At 39.8% G+C, this 18,132-nt stretch overlaps 1 protein-coding gene across 1 annotated transcript in view; it reads left to right on the top strand.

The window, feature by feature from the left end:
* The first annotated feature begins 345 nt into the window (after window positions 1-345).
* Window positions 346-18,132, top strand: part of LOC121860635 (AH receptor-interacting protein-like) — a 47,660-nt gene continuing 29,873 nt past the window's right edge. The window contains exons 1-3 of the mRNA XM_042357902.1: window positions 346-648; window positions 8,971-9,150; window positions 15,539-15,713. Of these exons, the coding sequence (XP_042213836.1) occupies window positions 574-648; window positions 8,971-9,150; window positions 15,539-15,713 (430 nt within the window). The 5' untranslated portion in view covers window positions 346-573. The remainder of the gene's footprint in view (window positions 649-8,970; window positions 9,151-15,538; window positions 15,714-18,132) is intronic.

Genomic DNA, 18,132 nt, shown 5'->3' on the forward strand with positions numbered 1-18,132 from the left:
TTGATTTGTGTGTGTGTGTGTGTGATTTATTCCAATATATCAATAAAGTCATCCAAAGTTCAGTCCTAGCTTTTATTATAATCTCCTTTCACTGTGTAATCAATGTATTTCAGTTTGTTCTGGAACACTTTTTTATTGTAGTTCTTCATTGGTCGTATTTGATCACTCTTATGTTATCCAATCAACTGAAGCAGTATTAACTTGTATCATAGTATATGATCAATAATGAACTGAACTGAACTAAATTAAAGAATTAAATTCTGAATAAAATATTTTCTGAGGAGTATAATAATGTATTTTAAATTGGAATTAAAGAAAACATTATCAAGAAAGAAAACGGAGGTGACGTTAAGAACCAAACAACCGAGCAAGTGAACCAAGTCAAAATATTATCATTGATGAAGAATGTAGAATTTTCTCTGCATCTACAAGAAAGAAGAGATCCTCCAAGTATTTTGAGAACGACTGAACCACAGCTAAACTTGAGATATTACGTCAGTTATATTGGCGGTGCTGGGAGGTGTTGGCTGTGATTACTTGTGCTCCCAGAAACCATCGACTGGTAACCTAAATATGGATGACAGTCTCATTAAAAAGGCTGTATTGCATCCTGGCCAAGGAACGAATGACTACAGTGATGGAACCAAGGTAAATAAGTGGTAATACTGTGGCAGACGGCTAACACCAGTAGGAGTTATGTCAATTTCTTTCATATTTACACTATGTTCTTTAGATGATAGTTATAAAATGGGTAATTATTCAGATCCACAATTACCGAACTGCTGACGGCCACGAGTCGTATATTAGCTTAAAAACGATACAACAACTTTTGAGTTTTACTTTAAGTTTAAGTAGTGGATATTTTGCAGTGACTGGCTAAGTTCCTACTAACGCTTTTTCACCTTGAGTGCACTCTCATTGGCTTAGTACTTTCTGTTTAATATGACGGGACCGCCCCCCGGCTAGAAGTTAGGTAAAGTTAAGTAGGTTTTTTGTACCCAAGCAAATCGTACCCATCAGAACATGTCAACTCGTACTCAATTATGAAATAACTCGTACCCGATTTACGAGACAGTTTGTACCCATATATATATATATATATATATATATATATATATATATATATATATATATATATATATATATATATATATATATATATATATATATATATATATATATATATATATATATATATATATATGGTATTATTTTCTTGTAGCTCCGTTCATTCCTACCACTAATCTATTATCATATTCGAATAAGACGTCTAATTATAAGATAATTTTCATCTATTACATTACCGGCGGAAATGTATAATAACGGAGATAGCTTTTCCAAATAAATTTATATTTTCTTCCATTATTTCCCGCCATTATCGTCTGGCTCTCACCTAACACTGCGTGTCTGTCGCGTCTCCTTCATAAATCATGACGCGCATGTGTACCCGTACACGTCACGCGGCCAATCAAAAGCGTTTTTGCTAATTCAGAGTATATTTGGCCCAATCAAAATCGAGTTTTATTTTGGGTCTCATATTTTGAAATTCAAGTTCAGTTCTGACCATGGAAGTCTGCGATGGATGTCACTTAAAGTATATGGAGCTGATTGCGAGTTTTTGGAAAAAACCATAGAAACTATAGCATTTTTTCGATCGCATGGTGTTCTTCCAACCTCAGTAAAGTGTACTAAGAGCAAGACGGAATCTAATTATCGCAAAGACCAACATATGTGGCATTGGGTAAGAATCCCACAATGCAACGATGAACAAGAACCAGGCCAATAAGGTAAGAAATAGGTGATTCCATCATATGGTGAGAGTCAGTTAAGTTAGGTCAGGTTAGGTTTGGTTATTGTTTTTCTAGTCACGTCACCCCCTTCTCTTAAGCTCCTCTACGTGTGTGTTGGTGTGGGGATTAGTGGATGACATCATTATGACCTGACCTCATGTTTAATAAGGTCACCCTGTATATTTAAGCCTCTCTCTGTCCATGTAATCCAGTTGCCTCTGAAGATGTCTTGAATAAAGACGAAAGCTAAGGTGCTCCGTTGTTTCCCTTTTCCCGTGTGATTTTATCAAGATTTATCTTATCCACGTTTTCATTGTGGATCTACATGAAATATAGGTTAGGTTTGGTTATTGTTTTTCTGGTGTTTTATTGTGTATTTGTTAGTCGCTTAGGCACTTTTTTTTCTCGGAAAACATCAAACGAAAAAAAATCGCTAAAAAGAATGGCTAATTTCCGCCAAAAGGGAAGGTCATATTTGGTCTTAGCACACACAAATACACTAGAAAAATATATTTTTAACTTGCTACAAGTGAACGGAAATTAGCCGGGTTTTTTTAGCGATTTTTTTTCGTTTGACGTTTTCCGAGAAAAAAAAGTGCCTAAGCGACTAACAAATACACAATAAAACACTAGAAAAACAATAACCAAACCTAACCTGACCTGACCTAACTTAACTGACTCTCACCATATGATGGAATCACCTATTTCTCACCTTATTGGCCTGGTTCTTGTTCGTCGTTGGATTCTGGGATTCTTACACAACGTCACATATGTTGGTCTTTACGATATTTACGTTCAGTCTTGCTCTTAGTACACTTCACTGAGGTTGGAAGAACACCATGCGATCGAAAAATGCTATAGTTTCTAAGTTTTTTTTCCCAAAAACTCGCAATCAGCTCCATATACTTTGTGACACCCATCGCAGACTTCCATGGTCGGAACTGAACTTGAATTTCAAAATGTGAGAGACCCAAAATAAAACTCGATTTTGATTGGGCCAAATATACTCTGAATTAGCAAAATCGCTTTTCATTGGCTGCGTGACGTGTACGGGTACGCATGCGCGTCATGATTTATGAAGGAGACGCGAGAGACACTCAGTGTTAGGTGAGAGGCACATGATAATGGCGCGATGTTAATGGGGGAAAAGCTATCTGTTATTATACATTTCCGCCGGTAATGTAATAGATGAAAATTACATTATAATTAGACGTCTTATTCGAATATGATAATAGATTAGTGGTAGGAATGAACGGAGCTACAAGAAAATAATATACAGGTATATATATATATATATATATATATATATATATATATATATATATATATATATATATATATATATATATATATATATATATATATATATATATATATATATATATATATATATATACATATATATATATACAGCTAGACCCCGACTTACGACTACGTGGACTTACGTCCATTGGTACTTACGACCTGCTTTGACCGTACGTCCATACGGGACATACGACTGCGACCGTCGTGACCAAAAATTTTTTCAAATGACGCGCGCATTTTCTATACCGAAACGTTTCCGTCCCGGGCGAGAGGGAGGGGTGTCTTGGGTCGCCTCGTGGGTACACTCACTCAGTGGAGCGCTTTGTTTGTGTTTGGCTATCGTATCCTATACTGATCGCGCTGTGAACTTTCGTTATTATCGTATTTAATTGACCTTATAATGACTGGAAAGCGTAAAAGTGAGAGTGCTGGTGGTACTCCAAGGAAAAGGAGACAGGCAATTACTTTTGAGATGAAACTGAAGATAATAACACAGTATGAGAATGGAAAAACAGTAGCAACGATCTCCCGCGACCTAGGTTTCTTACACTCGACTATATGGGTGATTGAGGTGTTTGGACCCAGTGTTCGGGAATACCTCAGGGAGAATAATCTTCCACTGAAGGCTTTGTTGGTGATGGACAATGCACCAGCCCACCCTCCTAATTTGATGGTTGAATTGCCAGAGGAGTTCAACTTCATCACTGTGCACTTCTTGCCACCCAACACAACACCTTTCATCCAGCCCATGGATCAACAGGTAATTTCTAACTTTAAGAAGCTGTACACAAAGGCACTGTTTAGAAAATGTTTTGCATCCACTTCTTCCAGTGATGTTAGTTTGAAGGAATTTTGGAAGAATCACTTCAATATAGCAGACACTGTGTTTTTAATTGCGTCAGCCTGGAAAGAGGTTACTATGAGGTGTCTTTGTGCTGCTTGGAGGCCATTGTGGCCTGAATGTGTCCTTCAAAGAGACTTTGAAGGCTTCGAAGAGTTAGAGGAAGAGGCTGTTGTACATCAAATTGTGTCTCTGGGCAATTCCATGGGCCTGGAAGTGGATGATGATGATGTTGAGGAGTTGGTGGAAGAGCACAGTAAGGAGCTGTCCACTGAGGAGCTGCTTGAGCTTCACAAAGAAGAAAATGAGACACTGAAGCGGAGCTTAACTTCTGAGGAGTCAGGGGAGGATGAGGACAAGGAGGAAAGCCGCATCATTCCAGCCAAAGATCTCAAGGATGCCTTCTTTTGCTGGAGCAAACTGTCTAAGCTTGCTGAGGATTATCATCCTGATGTTGGTTCTGTGGAAAAGGCCATCAGTGTGTTTAATGACAATGTGATGAACTACTTTTGGAAGGTCCAAAAATCAAGGTTGAAGCAGCCAACCCTGGATTCCTTCTTTAAAAAAGTAGCAAAAGACCCTACAGACAAGTGCCTGTAAGACAGTCACCAAACAGGGCTAGGAAGGATGACTCCTCTCCTTCCACCTCTTCTCCATAATTCTCTCCTCCCCCCTCCCCCTCTGCCTCCTGTCCTGCATGCTGAACAACACTAAGGTAAGATAAAGTACCGTATTTTTACATTTTCCACAGAAAATTTTCAATGTTAAGTGGTTGTATTTGGGGGCCTGGGACGGATTAATCCTATAACGAACGAAGTTCTAGAACCAATTAGATTCGTTATAGCATATCCCACTGTACTTAATTCGTCAGGCAAGACGGAACATGGTGGTCGACAAGCGGGCAGTGCAGGACTACGCTCGTGAACTGTGTTCATCAGTGGCGCACAAGATGAGAATTGCAGAGCCCAAACCCATCACTGCTTCCTCTGGGTGGCTGAAAGGGTTTAAGAAAAGGAACAAGATTACCAACATTAACATTGTTGGTGAAGGAGCCAGTGCTGACCGTGCTGCCGCCATGGATTTTCCTCCATTGTTACGAGAAGTTATGGAGGAAGGACAGTACACCGACGACCAGGTGTTCAACATGGATGAATCCGGTCTGTTTTGGAAAAAATTACCTTCCAAGACCTTCGTTGTCAAGTCTGCCAGCAAGTGTCGGGGCCGGAAGTTGCAGAAGGAGCACATCACCGTCCTGTTTACCACCAATGCCTCCGGCACCTGTAAGCTCAAGTTGTCAGTGATCCACACAGCCCGCAAGCTGCACGCCTACAAGAACATGGACATTACCAAGCTAAATGTCTACTGACTAACCTCACATAAGGCGTGGATGTTCACTGGTCTGTCCCTCTCCTGGTTTGACGACTGTTTCGTTCCCAACGTGAAGAAATTCTGCGTGCAAAGTAATGTGCCTTCAACATTTTGTTGCTGCTTGACAACGCACCAGGACACTCGCCCCTACTGTTAGATTGTCACCCCAGTGTAAAAGTTGTCTTCCTTCCTCCCAACACTACGTCGTTAATCCACCCATGGACCAGGAGTTGATATGCAACGTTAAGGCTGCATTCTCTGCAAAGAAGTTTAAGCTCCTGAGCGACTGTACCAACACCACGGATGAGTTGTGTAACCTTCTGAGTGGCACAGATAGCGAGAGCGACGACAACGAGGATGCAGAACAAGAGTTGTCGGAGCATGAAGTGCGAGTTAAACAGTTTTGGAAAATGTTTAACGTAAAGAAAGCTGTTGATTTCTTGGTGGAGGCATGGGGGCAGCTGTCTGTGGCAACGATTCATCACGTGTGGCGGCATGTGTTGCAGGGTATCCCAGGTGGGAGGCAGAGTCAACCTGTGGCTGGTGAGGTTCAGTCTGTTGCAGTGGCAGTGGACCTTGCAAGAGAAGCTGCACAGAGTGTTACAGCTGCAGGCTTCTCCGAGACCACCAACGACGACATCATGGAGGTAATCAAGGATCCTGAGGTGACTGCCGACGAGATGTTGGAAGACGATGACGTCAGTGAGGAGGCAGGTGGTGCGGCAGCAAGAGAACAGAAGTTAACTCATGGTGATGTAAAGGATGCCATTGAGTTTGCCGAGAACCTAAAGCTCACCCTTCCAAAAGACCATGTCAATCACCGGTATGAAGTCTTCAATAACCTTCTAGACCAAAGTATGGAGCAGTACATCCAGATGTATCACGACCACATCAACACCAGCCGTCAGCGTAGCATCACCGACTTCTTCGCCCGCAACCCACCACAGTCAGCCCAAGCCAGTGATAGTGACAGTGATGGTGACTTTGAGGGGTTTGTCAGGGAGGCCCTGATATCTGTGGTGGATAGTGATGGTGATTCACCTGAGGGCCAGTAATCTGCCCTCGGCCTCGGAACCAGCCCCCATCCTCGTATGCCGACCCATCTCTTCTACTAACGTAAGTGTTAAACCTTGATTTTCTTTTACCTGGTTCAGTATATTATTCTCTTATAGATATTTCTCTTTTATATTATGTGTGTGTGCATACCATTATAAAATTTAAAAACTATTTTTACTACAACGTACGTATTGTGTCGGGAAAAGTGGAGTTTGGGGGTCGGCCCTGTCTATTTCAATTAATCCCTTATGTTCTGTCATTTCATTTACGCGTTTCTTGTTTTACGCGGTACTCCACGGGTTCAATTGACCCCGTAAATGCAGACTATACTGTAGATTATATAATGCTTCGATGCCATAATGGAAGGATGTCTTAAATACACACAGATAAAGAGGGACCATTTCACGCACACGCACAACGAATGGTGTTAGGAAAGATGCGGGCTTATGAGAGATTCGAGAGTGAGGGGGTATGATCATTGAGAAAGAATATGTCTCTGCGCATCTCTCCCCAAGATGGCCACCAGCTGACTCCGGTATCATGCGATTGGAATTTTTGCCAGGACCCAAATTCGTATTTGTGGGGGAAACTTTTGTATCTCAAAATACAGTTGTGGTGATTTTAAGAAATTCGTATAAGCGAATAATTGTGCCAGGAATGTTTGTATAGCAAGGGATATCTCTACAGTACAGTTGGGTCGGGATATATCACGAGATAGGATCCAATGATGTTCGCTACATACTAAATCGCGATATATAATTACAGTGGTCCCTTGGTTAACGAGCACAATTTGTTCCAGAAGGTTGCTCGTTAACCGAAAAATTCGTTAGCCAAAACCGTTGTTTCAATGGGTTTTTGGGTAATTGGTTCCAGCTCACCGAAAATTACATACAAACGAAAAATAAATGCAATAAAGTACACTTACTTTGAGGTGTGCATGTAGAAGGCTCCTGGTTGATGATGATGGGAATTAGAATGGGGGTGGAGGAGAAGGGAGAAGAGAAGGCATTGGGGTGGAAGAGAAGTCACCTCATGCCGCCACTTCACCCATAAAATTTTAGTTCACTTGGTGTAATTCAAGATTATTTTCTTTAAATCAACACTGCACTGCATTATATATTGTCAATATGTAAAATATATTTCAAAATGACCAATAATTTGACTGGAAACACAGAAAAAAAGCATTTATGTTGAAGAGTCTCAAACAAGATGTTCCTTCCTCTGAACCTGTAAACAAACTGACGCCAAGCTTGGTGTGTTGAGTGGCTGTTTGGCGCGCATAAAACTAGTTTCCTGTAGTACTTCATTTATGTTCAATAATTGTTAAAATCACTAAAAAAAATTAATATAAAACTTTTGAAATTATTGAATAGTACAACCTTCTTGATATTTACTTTTAAAATGGTATGGAATTTAAGCCCTAGAACCAATTGCTGTATTGGCGGACTAATACGACAGCTAGTGAGCAGTTGAAAACATGTTAAGGGACTCTTGTAAGGAATTTGTTAATCGAGGGATTGCTCGTTAACCGAAGTGAAGAATCTTATGGAAGGTAATTCGTTAACCGAAATTTCGTTAACCGAGGCGCTCGTTAACCGAGGGATCACTGTACATGTAATCAATGGGAAAAATATGGTTAGGTTCTGGAGGCTAAAGAAAGTGACTGAACTTGACTTAATGAGTTTATTTTCTTGCTAAGTAAAGCACCAATGAACACTAGACTCGAGAACAACAGGCTGTTTCAATGTCAGTATCAATATCAAGGAACACCAGACTCGGCAGCTGACGCACCATCCTGGGAACACCAGACGCCACACTGCCACCCTCACTTGACAATCCCACACTTACATAAATGAACACCAAAAATATTAGTCACAGTATTAAATCTTTTCCATAAAGCTTTCCATTTTCTTCACTTCACTTTTCATGTCACTTGCAACCCATTTACACTCGCTTTAGAAATTTGAATCTGCAGCAGAGTCGGCAGCTGACGCGACATCCCGAGAACAACAGACGACACACTGCCACCCTCACTTAGCAATCATAAACGAACAAAGCAAAAATATTATTCACAGTATTAAATCTTTTTCATAAAGCTTTCCATTATCTTCACTTCATCTTTCACTTCACTATCAGCCCATTTACACTCACCTTAGAAATCGTAATCTGCAGCAGAGTCGGCTGCTTTCTCGTCACTCACTCAGAAAGACTGAGCGGTCAAGCGTGAATGCGTGAGTGAGCAGCCACAGGGGTGCCTCTGGTGAGCAACTAAGGCATTTGTTTGCCTTGGCAGTACATTTGAAATATTTCCTGCCCAATTTCCTTCGCGAAATAAAAAAATTATCGCTATAAATAGGCAAATTTTGATAATTTTGGTAGCTGCAATATAAAAAAATTGTTCTATAAAGTCGCGATATATCCCGGCCCTACTGCACTGTACTGTATTAGCATCTTGATCTCTTGGGTGTTTAGACTACCTGTAGTTCCAGGCTTGGTCTTAAAAATGGGTTTTAGGATCAGTCCTTCATTTTTTGCAAATTACTTTTATATGATTGACTGAAAATTTAAAAATAAAATTTATTGACCTTATGACTCTTTTTCCTAAACCAGGTGACATTCCATATCAAGACAGAAACATGTGAAGAATGTCCACATTTGATAGACAATAGTCATCAATGGAAAGAACCAGTGGAACTGCTCCTTGGAAAGAAGTTCAAACTGGAAGTGTTAGAAGCATGCATTCGCACAATGCTGCCTGGAGAGGTGGCATCTTTTGCTGTTGATAAGTCGGTGAGTTTTGTAATTTTAAAGGTTTATTATGTAAAACTTATACAGTACATCAGTCAAAGATTTATGAGTAACCCTTAGAGTAACCTTTACAATGTTTCCAAACCCACAAGACTGGTCCCCTGGACAGAGCTCCTCAGTGCTCAGCAGGCATGTAATGCCTGACAGCAGGGCACATTATCTCGCAGAAGCCAATGTTTTGCTGTACTATGGCTGATGATGCACTGCATTTTTTTTTCACTTAGTAAATGGAGATTTATGTATGAATTGGGAAACTGTTACAAGGACTAGTTAGGAGTTTAGGTCTGGAGTTATTAGACTCTAAGGTCAAACCCACCCAACAATGTCATTAATTGTGTTCCAATCCCCCCAAGTTCCCTGCTTTCACCCAAATTGGCTAGATTTTCCAAGACTAGAGTGTATAAATGTTTTCTTTTTGCATATTATTTAATTTGTCATTGTTTTCGACAGCTCAGGCTTTTGCATGCATTGTTTTGTTATTGACAAATTATCCTGTTTTGCAAAGTGCCATCATAGCAGTTATTGCTGCAGAGAAAATGTCACTCACCAATGGCTTAGGACTAAACTGCATAGTAATATTAAGGGACATAAGTAAAGATTTTTGTTATGTGTGGATGAGCAGTGTCCATGCAAACTAGTTCATGGTCATTTTTTTATTATGATACCTGTACTACATTACAGTACTGTATTAATTATTGGATAGTTCCGGGAATTGAAGACTGGTTAACGGAGAGATTTCAGTATCACTCAAATGTAACAAATAATGTTTTTAGGAATGTACAGTATTTCTATATCAAATACTATACTGGGCTGAGATTTACTAACACTGCTGTAAGAACGATTCACAAGCGGTTCGTAACTTAGCTGTGGTGTTCGTATGAACTCAGACATTAGTTCGTAAAATGTCGACAGGTGGCGGTGGTGTGTTTACTTTTTATTTCCCTCTTGGCCATTCACTGTGACTGATACATATCTGAGTAGGAGACAATAAGTGTCTGGAGGATCTAGCGGTAGCACTTGCTTTCAGCGAGCAGCTCGAACATGGGCTGATAAACAACCCGACAACAAACAACCCAAATCCCAGTGCTGAATAGGATATCCTCGACACTGTCATGACAAAATCCTGTAGAGAGACCCTCGGCCAGATTGAAAGAATACACCAGGACTGGTTTGATGAAAATGACCTGGCAATCAATGTACTCGTCGTTGATAAACGTGTTGCTTTAACTGACTGGCAGAACAACCCTCAGTCTCGGACCAAAGCTGATACCTTCCACAAGAAGAAAGTGGTGGCCCAGCTGGAACTTCGCAATCTAAAGAACGACTGGCTTACAAAATAAAGCATGTGAAGCACAAAAATTTGCAGATCAGCACAAGATGCGCGAATTCTTCAATTTCACAAAAACATTTTATGTGCCAATCACTCGTGGCGCAACCCCCCTCCGCTCCTCCGACGGTAACTCCCTAATTTAAGACGATGAAGGCATCCTTCAGCGCTGAAAAGAGCACTACCATTCACTGCTCAACCGAACACCGATGAGGATGTCATGACTACCCATCAGGTCCCTCAGCATCCAGAGTTGACCCACCTCAGCTATCCTCCATCTGTGGATGAGGTAGCTACTGCCATCAAACTAATGAAAAATAACAAAGCCTCAGGGCCTGATGGAATCCCAGCCGAGGTGTACAAAGCAGGAGGACCTTTGCTTACTAGTCATCTCCACTTTCTCCTGGAGAATATATGGGAAAAGGAGGAAATTTCCCAAGCTCTTAAACACTCCTCCATCGTCAATATTTATAAGAACAAGGGAGACCGGTCAGACTGTGGCAACTACCACGGGATCTTGCTGCTGTCCATAGCTGGCAAGACTATCGCCCAAGTTCTCCTCAACAGACTTCTTCCTGAGGCGGAAAACTTACCCCCAGAATCTCAATGTGGCTTTAGACCATCATGTGGTACCACTGACATGATCTTTGCTGCCCGTCAAATACAGGAAAAGTGCAGAGAACAGCGTCGTGACCTAACCAAGGCCTTCGACTCGGTCAACAGGGATGCCCTCTTGTGGACCCTCAGCTGTTTTGGCTGCCCACCAAAATTCATCGCCATTGTGAGGCAACTCCACGATGGCATGAACGGCAGTGTCCTGCACAATGGCACCCATTCTGAGTTCTTCCCCATCCAAATGGGGTTAAACAAGGGTGTGTACAGGCACCAACTCTTTTTCATTTTCTTGGCTGCCTTCCATACTCGTGCCAGTGCCAATTTAGCCGGCTGGGTGGACATCGAGTACCGAAAGAAGGGTCTTTTCAACATAAGATGACTCCAGGCAGGAACAATGGTGTCGGCAGCTTCCATTACTGAGCTTCAGTATGCAGGCTACCTAACCCTTGTCGCTCACACTGAGTGCGATCTACTGGAGATCCTGAACACATAGGTAAGATGTGTTTGCACTCTATGGCCTTGAGGTGAATGTACGTAAGACTCGGATTCTCTTTCAGCCTGCCCCTGGTTCAACCACACCTCCACCTTCCATCCAACTTAACGGTATTACCCTCTCTAATGTTACCCACTTTCGATATCTTGGCTCCCACCTTTCCACCACCAACTCGGATATTGGTGAAGAGATTCAGGATCAGATCAGATGTGCATCTCAAGCCTTTGGCAGACTCCGAAACCTGTTGGGAGCTGAAATTATCTACAAAACTTCACATATATTGAGCAGTGGTCCTCCCCATCCTGCTATATGGTAGTGAGACTTGGGTCACATACAGGAGGCATCTCAAGGCACTTGAAAATTTTCACCAATGTAGTCTGTGTTTCATCCTCCGAGTTTGCTGGGAAGACAAGAGAACAAATGCTAGTATTCTTGCTGACACCAACTTATGGAGCATCAAGACTACCATTATCCGTGAACATCTACGCTGGACTGGCCATGTTACCCGCATGGACGACAGTAGACTATCAAAGCAGCTACTTTACAGTCACCTAATGAATAGTAAACGTAATGCTGGCGGACAACTGAAAGGGTAGTAGGATAGCCTTAAGACAAACCTGAAAAAGTGCGAAATCGACCCCCTGACCTGGGAGACGATAATTCCACACCGTAACACGTGGAGGATCACCACACAAGAAGGTGTCAATACTTTCAAGTTAGCCTGACTGCTTAACGAGGCAGACAAGCCTCTTTAGTCATCTCAGAACTCACCAAGGAAGGTGACATCCTTAATAACTTATATCATTGTATCGTAGCTGGATGATTGTCATACTCGTTTCCGAGTGACAGCAAAGTAGTAGTAGTACAGTCGACCCTCATTAATTCGGACCCCCTTAATCCGGATTTCGGATAAATCGGACGAAATCTGAACTGTCCGTATCAAATTTCTGGTTCTCGGATTGTCCCAGTTGCAATTTCAAATTCTGTGTCATCACTAAGGATTAACAAAGTCTCTGGTGCACTCTAAGATTAAGAGAGAAAACGGAAGACTCGGGTGTCCTGAAGCCAGAGAAAACGGACTCCTCTAACTGGGCACTCAAATAAACATACATACACACACATAGCTACATGTTTAGTGGACCCCAAATTTTTTGGCAAAAAATTGGGGGTCGACCTCTAAACGGGTAATAGTTTCATTAGGTTGAAAAATATTTACCAGTAACTACCAGTAAACAATGGAAATGACGCACCACCAGCTGTGAGTGTCAGTACAGTTGCCAGGACAGATCACTTGCATCATCATAGCAAGCCCAAAGTAGCCAAATGCATGGTATGGTAGCACAGGACGATGTAAAACAAAGTATTAATTTTTTAAAGTTTATTTATAGATACATAAATTTTTGTTCATTGCATTTGAAACATCAATCTTTGTTAATTAAATTTGAAACAAAAGAAAACTACGATACCGTATTTCTAAATACCGGGTATTTTCATTAAAATATTACGTCACAAGTATATTTTACCTTAACTGTGACTGAATGAATATATTCTCAGAAATAAATATGGAAATGTAATATTTTTGCTGAAATTACGTACGTATTACAGTGGAAAGTGGGATAAAATCATGACGAAAACAATGACTTGCGCTTTCTTTCGTTGTTCAAAAGATTTTACCATAATCGCTTTTCGAATGGTTTTCAGTTAAAAAACTGTTGTATACAATAATATTCCCTCCAAATGGACTTGAATAAATACTACCTGTGTTTCAGTGTAAAGTGTCGTAATAATAAATGGTAAACAATTTGCCTTCGGGACTCAGTGTTTCAGGCACGGCGAGCCTCAGTTTATAGGACGTAGAGTGTTTTTACTGAAGGTTTTGTTGTTCCAATACCCTCAAAAACTTGGGTCGACCTATAAACAAGGAATATCATAAATTAACGATTTTGGGGTAAAAATCAGGGTCGACCTATAAACGAGGGAGGGTTATAGACGAGTCCATACCAAATTTATGGTTCTGGGATTGTCCGTTAGATGGATCACGCGGCAGCCTTGTATGCGCATGAGTCACGCCAGTCATTGTTGACCTGGTACCTAACTCTGATGTGGTAATGAGGTGATTTATAGTGTCTCTGGTGGGTGAGCGACATGGATAGTATGCCACGCAGTGTATGATAGAAGCCCGTGGCACGACCCATACCCATAATGCCTCCACATCAGCTGGGACTAAAACATCCAGGCGTGACGGGCGTAGTCCATGTGAACGAAGGTGATGAAAAAGTTGATATCCCTCAATGTGGCACGTTTCAGGAACAATTTGCCAAGCTTCACATATGGCAGCGACTGATCGGATTGTGGTCGCCAGTTCGTCAAATTTATTAGCTAAGGAAGTGACATTGGAGAGCAGTAAAGATGGAAGACTGTACCATATTCGAGGAACTTCAGTGTATTGGTACGGTCTGTCAGGAGTAGGCTTCTCTGGTTTCCTAGTGGAAGTGATGGTCCTAATGGGCTTTTATTTATGATGTGCTTGTCTATGGATGCGAGCATGGAATATGTTTAGTGATTTAAATCGCGTGATAACACTGACATCAGGATAACCGTTCCCATGCTTTAGAAGGTACAGGGAGCGTCTGGAGTAAGTAATTAGTGGATATCTGTTGATATCTGTTGTTGTGGACGGATGGAAGTGTTTGTCTCAGGTGGCCATAAACTCACTGGCGGTTCTTTGAGGGCCACTGACATTGGTAGACATCTGTTAATATTTGTCTAGTCGTAAACACTGCGATTCCTTGTCTCCGGAACTTAAGGGTCGCCAACACTACCCACAGTATATGTAAACACCGCGGTGGTCCTTGTTACTGGCATTTTGAAGGTGACCCACAAAGTGCCCACTGCTGTGTTTTTGTGCTTTTCCCTTGAATGCACTATCGGATCACTGTTTGGTAACCAATCATTGTTCTGATCACATGAATGTTTTGCTGATAAATCCTGGTGTAGTGAGGTTGGTAGGGAGTTGGGATATAAGAGGGGGAGGTGGCAGAGCCAAACAGACTTGGCCTGGCTGCCAGTTAGGAGCACCTATAGAACACGACTTGTATTCCACAGGGTTCTGTTCTTTCACCTACTCTCTTCTTTCTTTTTTCAATGATTTACTTCACACTACGACTAATTCTATTCATTCTTATGCTGATGATTCTACTATTCGCTCTTTCTCACTTTTCCCTTCCCCTTAATTCTCAAACTAAATCTGTTTCTAGAGCTGATATTGTTTCATCTATCAATGTGGATCTGTGCAGCATCTCTGAATTGGAAGGTAGAAATTTGGTTAAATTCATTAGTAATAAAACTCAGTATTTACCAATTACACTTTCTAAATTAGACGATATCCCACCAATAACATTTCAGGATGCAATCATTATGCTAAATTCTAAAATAGATATGCTAGGCCTCATCATTTCCTCTAATATGTCATGGAAGCCACACATTCACAACATTGCAAAAAGCTGCCTCCTGAAAGCTGGGAATGTTGTGCAGATGCTGTAGCTACTTCACTGCCAGCAAGGCCATGGGCTCATAACACTCATCTTGCCTGTGGTGCCCACCGTTTCTTTGTGGAAGTCGGTCACACTATAGGTACAGTAATAACCTGTTATAGTACATCCTTCTTTTCTTACACAGCCAAACTGTGGAATGCTCTGCCTTCTTCTGTGTTCCATCCTCTTACAATCTGTCTCACTTCAAAAAGCTTTTTTTTTGGCATCCTCATGGAGTAGATTAACATACAGGGTAATTTGTTTTTCCTTGAATTTAAATTTTATTTTTTTTTGCACTCCAGGCCCTGTTGGGGTTCTATGACCTGTGTCTGGGTGGGCCATTCCCTGAAAAAAAATATATGAAGGGAGTCTTCTATCTAAAGTATACCATCTCATTTTCAGTTACTTGCACCATATCCACTTGTTTCTAAAACCTTACGAGAAGCTTATGGCAAAACCAAAGTTGACAAGGACAAGAAGCCTCATCATTGCTGTGGGATGGGATTTAAAGAAGGACTCGGTTATCCAGACTTGGATGAGCTAGTTAAAACACCTAAGAATTTGAAAATCACTCTTGGTAAGTGAATTACCAATTTATGTTGTGCCAATATGGCATGTTCTTGTATACCCTGTACAAGTGTAAGAATTTAGGGGAACTCTTATTCTCTTGATGAACAATTGGAAGAGACTTACAGCCGGTAGTAATAATAGAAATGACTTTAGAATGCTTCTGTGTACAGGTTGACAATCCTTTATCCGAAATCCTTGGGGCCAGAGGCATTTCGGTTTTCGGAATTTTTCGGTTTTCAGAATGGTTAGGTTAGGGTTTTTTTTTTTTTTTTTATTAGCCCACCCGGCATAGATCACTGACCCACATTGGGGCCTGGGGGTCTAAACATAAAAAGAAATTATAATAATAATAATAATAATTCATAGGTCTAGGTCGATTTTCAATTTTATCTTGCTTCATCTTTGTATTTCTTTTACTGTATTATTATTATTTTATTACAATATTATTGTTATTTATTATTATTATTAATTTTATTATTATATTTTATTATTATTATTATTGTAATCATTGTTATTTTATTTTGGTGTATTTTTATTAAAATTTTTATTTACTATGAATAATTATTTTTATTATAATTATTATTACTATTACATTTTCGCCCCCCAGGCCCCGATGCAGGTCAGTGATCTGTGCCTGGTTGGGCTAATAATCCCTGTTTAAAAAAAAAAGAAGCCCACAAAAAAACTTTCGGTTTTTAGTTTTCGGAATTTCGGATAAAGGGTTGTCAACCTGTACTTAAGAGTCTTTCAAATAGTCACTGTGGCTTCCTGGTAAAATTTCACTGTAATAATAGATATTCAGTGGCAACCACAATAATTAAGCCTAAATCCATATTAAGTACAGTACTACAAATTATTTTAATATACAATAGCTGTGGCATTTTAGAATAATTTTTATATCCAAAAAACAGTTAGCCTTTCTTGGTAAAACATAGTACATTATTCCTTTTACCAATACTGTAGTGTACAGCACAGTAGTATTTATCACCAAAGGTGTATGCAGATGGCTCAGAACATTGTCATTCTATTATTGTTACAGAACTGTGTACAGTACTGTAACCCTCTGCATGACATCAATTTTACTTTAACACTCTTAGCCACATACATATTGTTCTCAATATATATATATATATATATATATATATATATATATATATATATATATATATATATATATATATATATATATATATATATATATATATATATATATATATATATATATATGTCACAAGCCGACCGTTAATTGGACCTTTAATCCGGATTTCGATAATTCGGACAAAATCTGAACTTTTTTTTTTTTTTTAGATTTGTAGGAATATTACCATGCGACCTTAAGCTAAATGCTGGTTCACCCACTGCTGATAAAACACCAGTGTCTTTTTTTAAATGTAACATCTCCACCGCTAGTGTGGGGGATGCAACTTTAGCTTCAGACATGAAAATATTTACCATTTACTGCCAGTAAACAATGGAAACGTAATATGTACCAATTAGTAATGAAAAGTTGTGCAGTTCCTTCAGCAAATGAAGCTCACCAACTTACAATAGGCTAAATTACCTTTACAACGGTAGTCTATGTTGAAGTTCTTAGCACAGGCTAACTTATCATTATATACGGTATCACAGTTCTCATTGATCTACAAAAAATACCGGTAATAAAAACCTTTCGATATTTCACACTTAATATAATACCCGTAATCTACTTCAACCTCCTATTGTTTACAACTACTATGACGTTTCACCACCAGCTGTTGAGTATCAGCTAGACGGCATAACGTTGTTTTTAATCGCTATTAAAAACTGTTACATCACATGTATATTTTACCTTAATGTGTATGAATGAATATATTCGGAAATAAATAGTAGTTTTGCTGAAACGTGATGTATTTAATGTAAAATAGGATAAAATACGACGAAAAACAAAAGATTTTACCTAACCTTCCGATGTTCAAGAGAATTTACTCGCTTTTTTAATAGTTTTGGTTAAAATACTGTTATATTACAATGATATTCTATTCATACTGTGTTTGATATAATGCATTCCGTAAATGTAATATTTTGCTAATGACGACGATACAGTGAAAGTGATAAAATCGCAGACGAAAAAACAATGACTTCGCTTTCGCCTTCAAAAGATGTTACCGTAATCGCTTTTTCATTGGTTTTCAGTTAAAAACTGTTGTATTACAATAATATTCTATCCTAATTGACTTGAATAAATATTACGATACCATATTTCTGAATATTTACATTAAAATCCATCCAAATCATTTTCCTTGTCATCGCCTGCAGCACCAAACAGCCCCAGTCCTTTGAACAGGGCTAGAGGAGTACGGTTTTTCAATCGTTTTCAGTTAAAAACTGTTACATCACATTATATATTTTTTCTAAACTGCGCCTGAATGAATATATTCTCAGAAATA

Source organism: Homarus americanus, unplaced genomic scaffold (genome assembly GCF_018991925.1).
Source record: "Homarus americanus isolate GMGI-L3 unplaced genomic scaffold, GMGI_Hamer_2.0 scaffold11150, whole genome shotgun sequence".
Lineage (NCBI taxonomy): Eukaryota > Metazoa > Arthropoda > Malacostraca > Decapoda > Nephropidae > Homarus > Homarus americanus.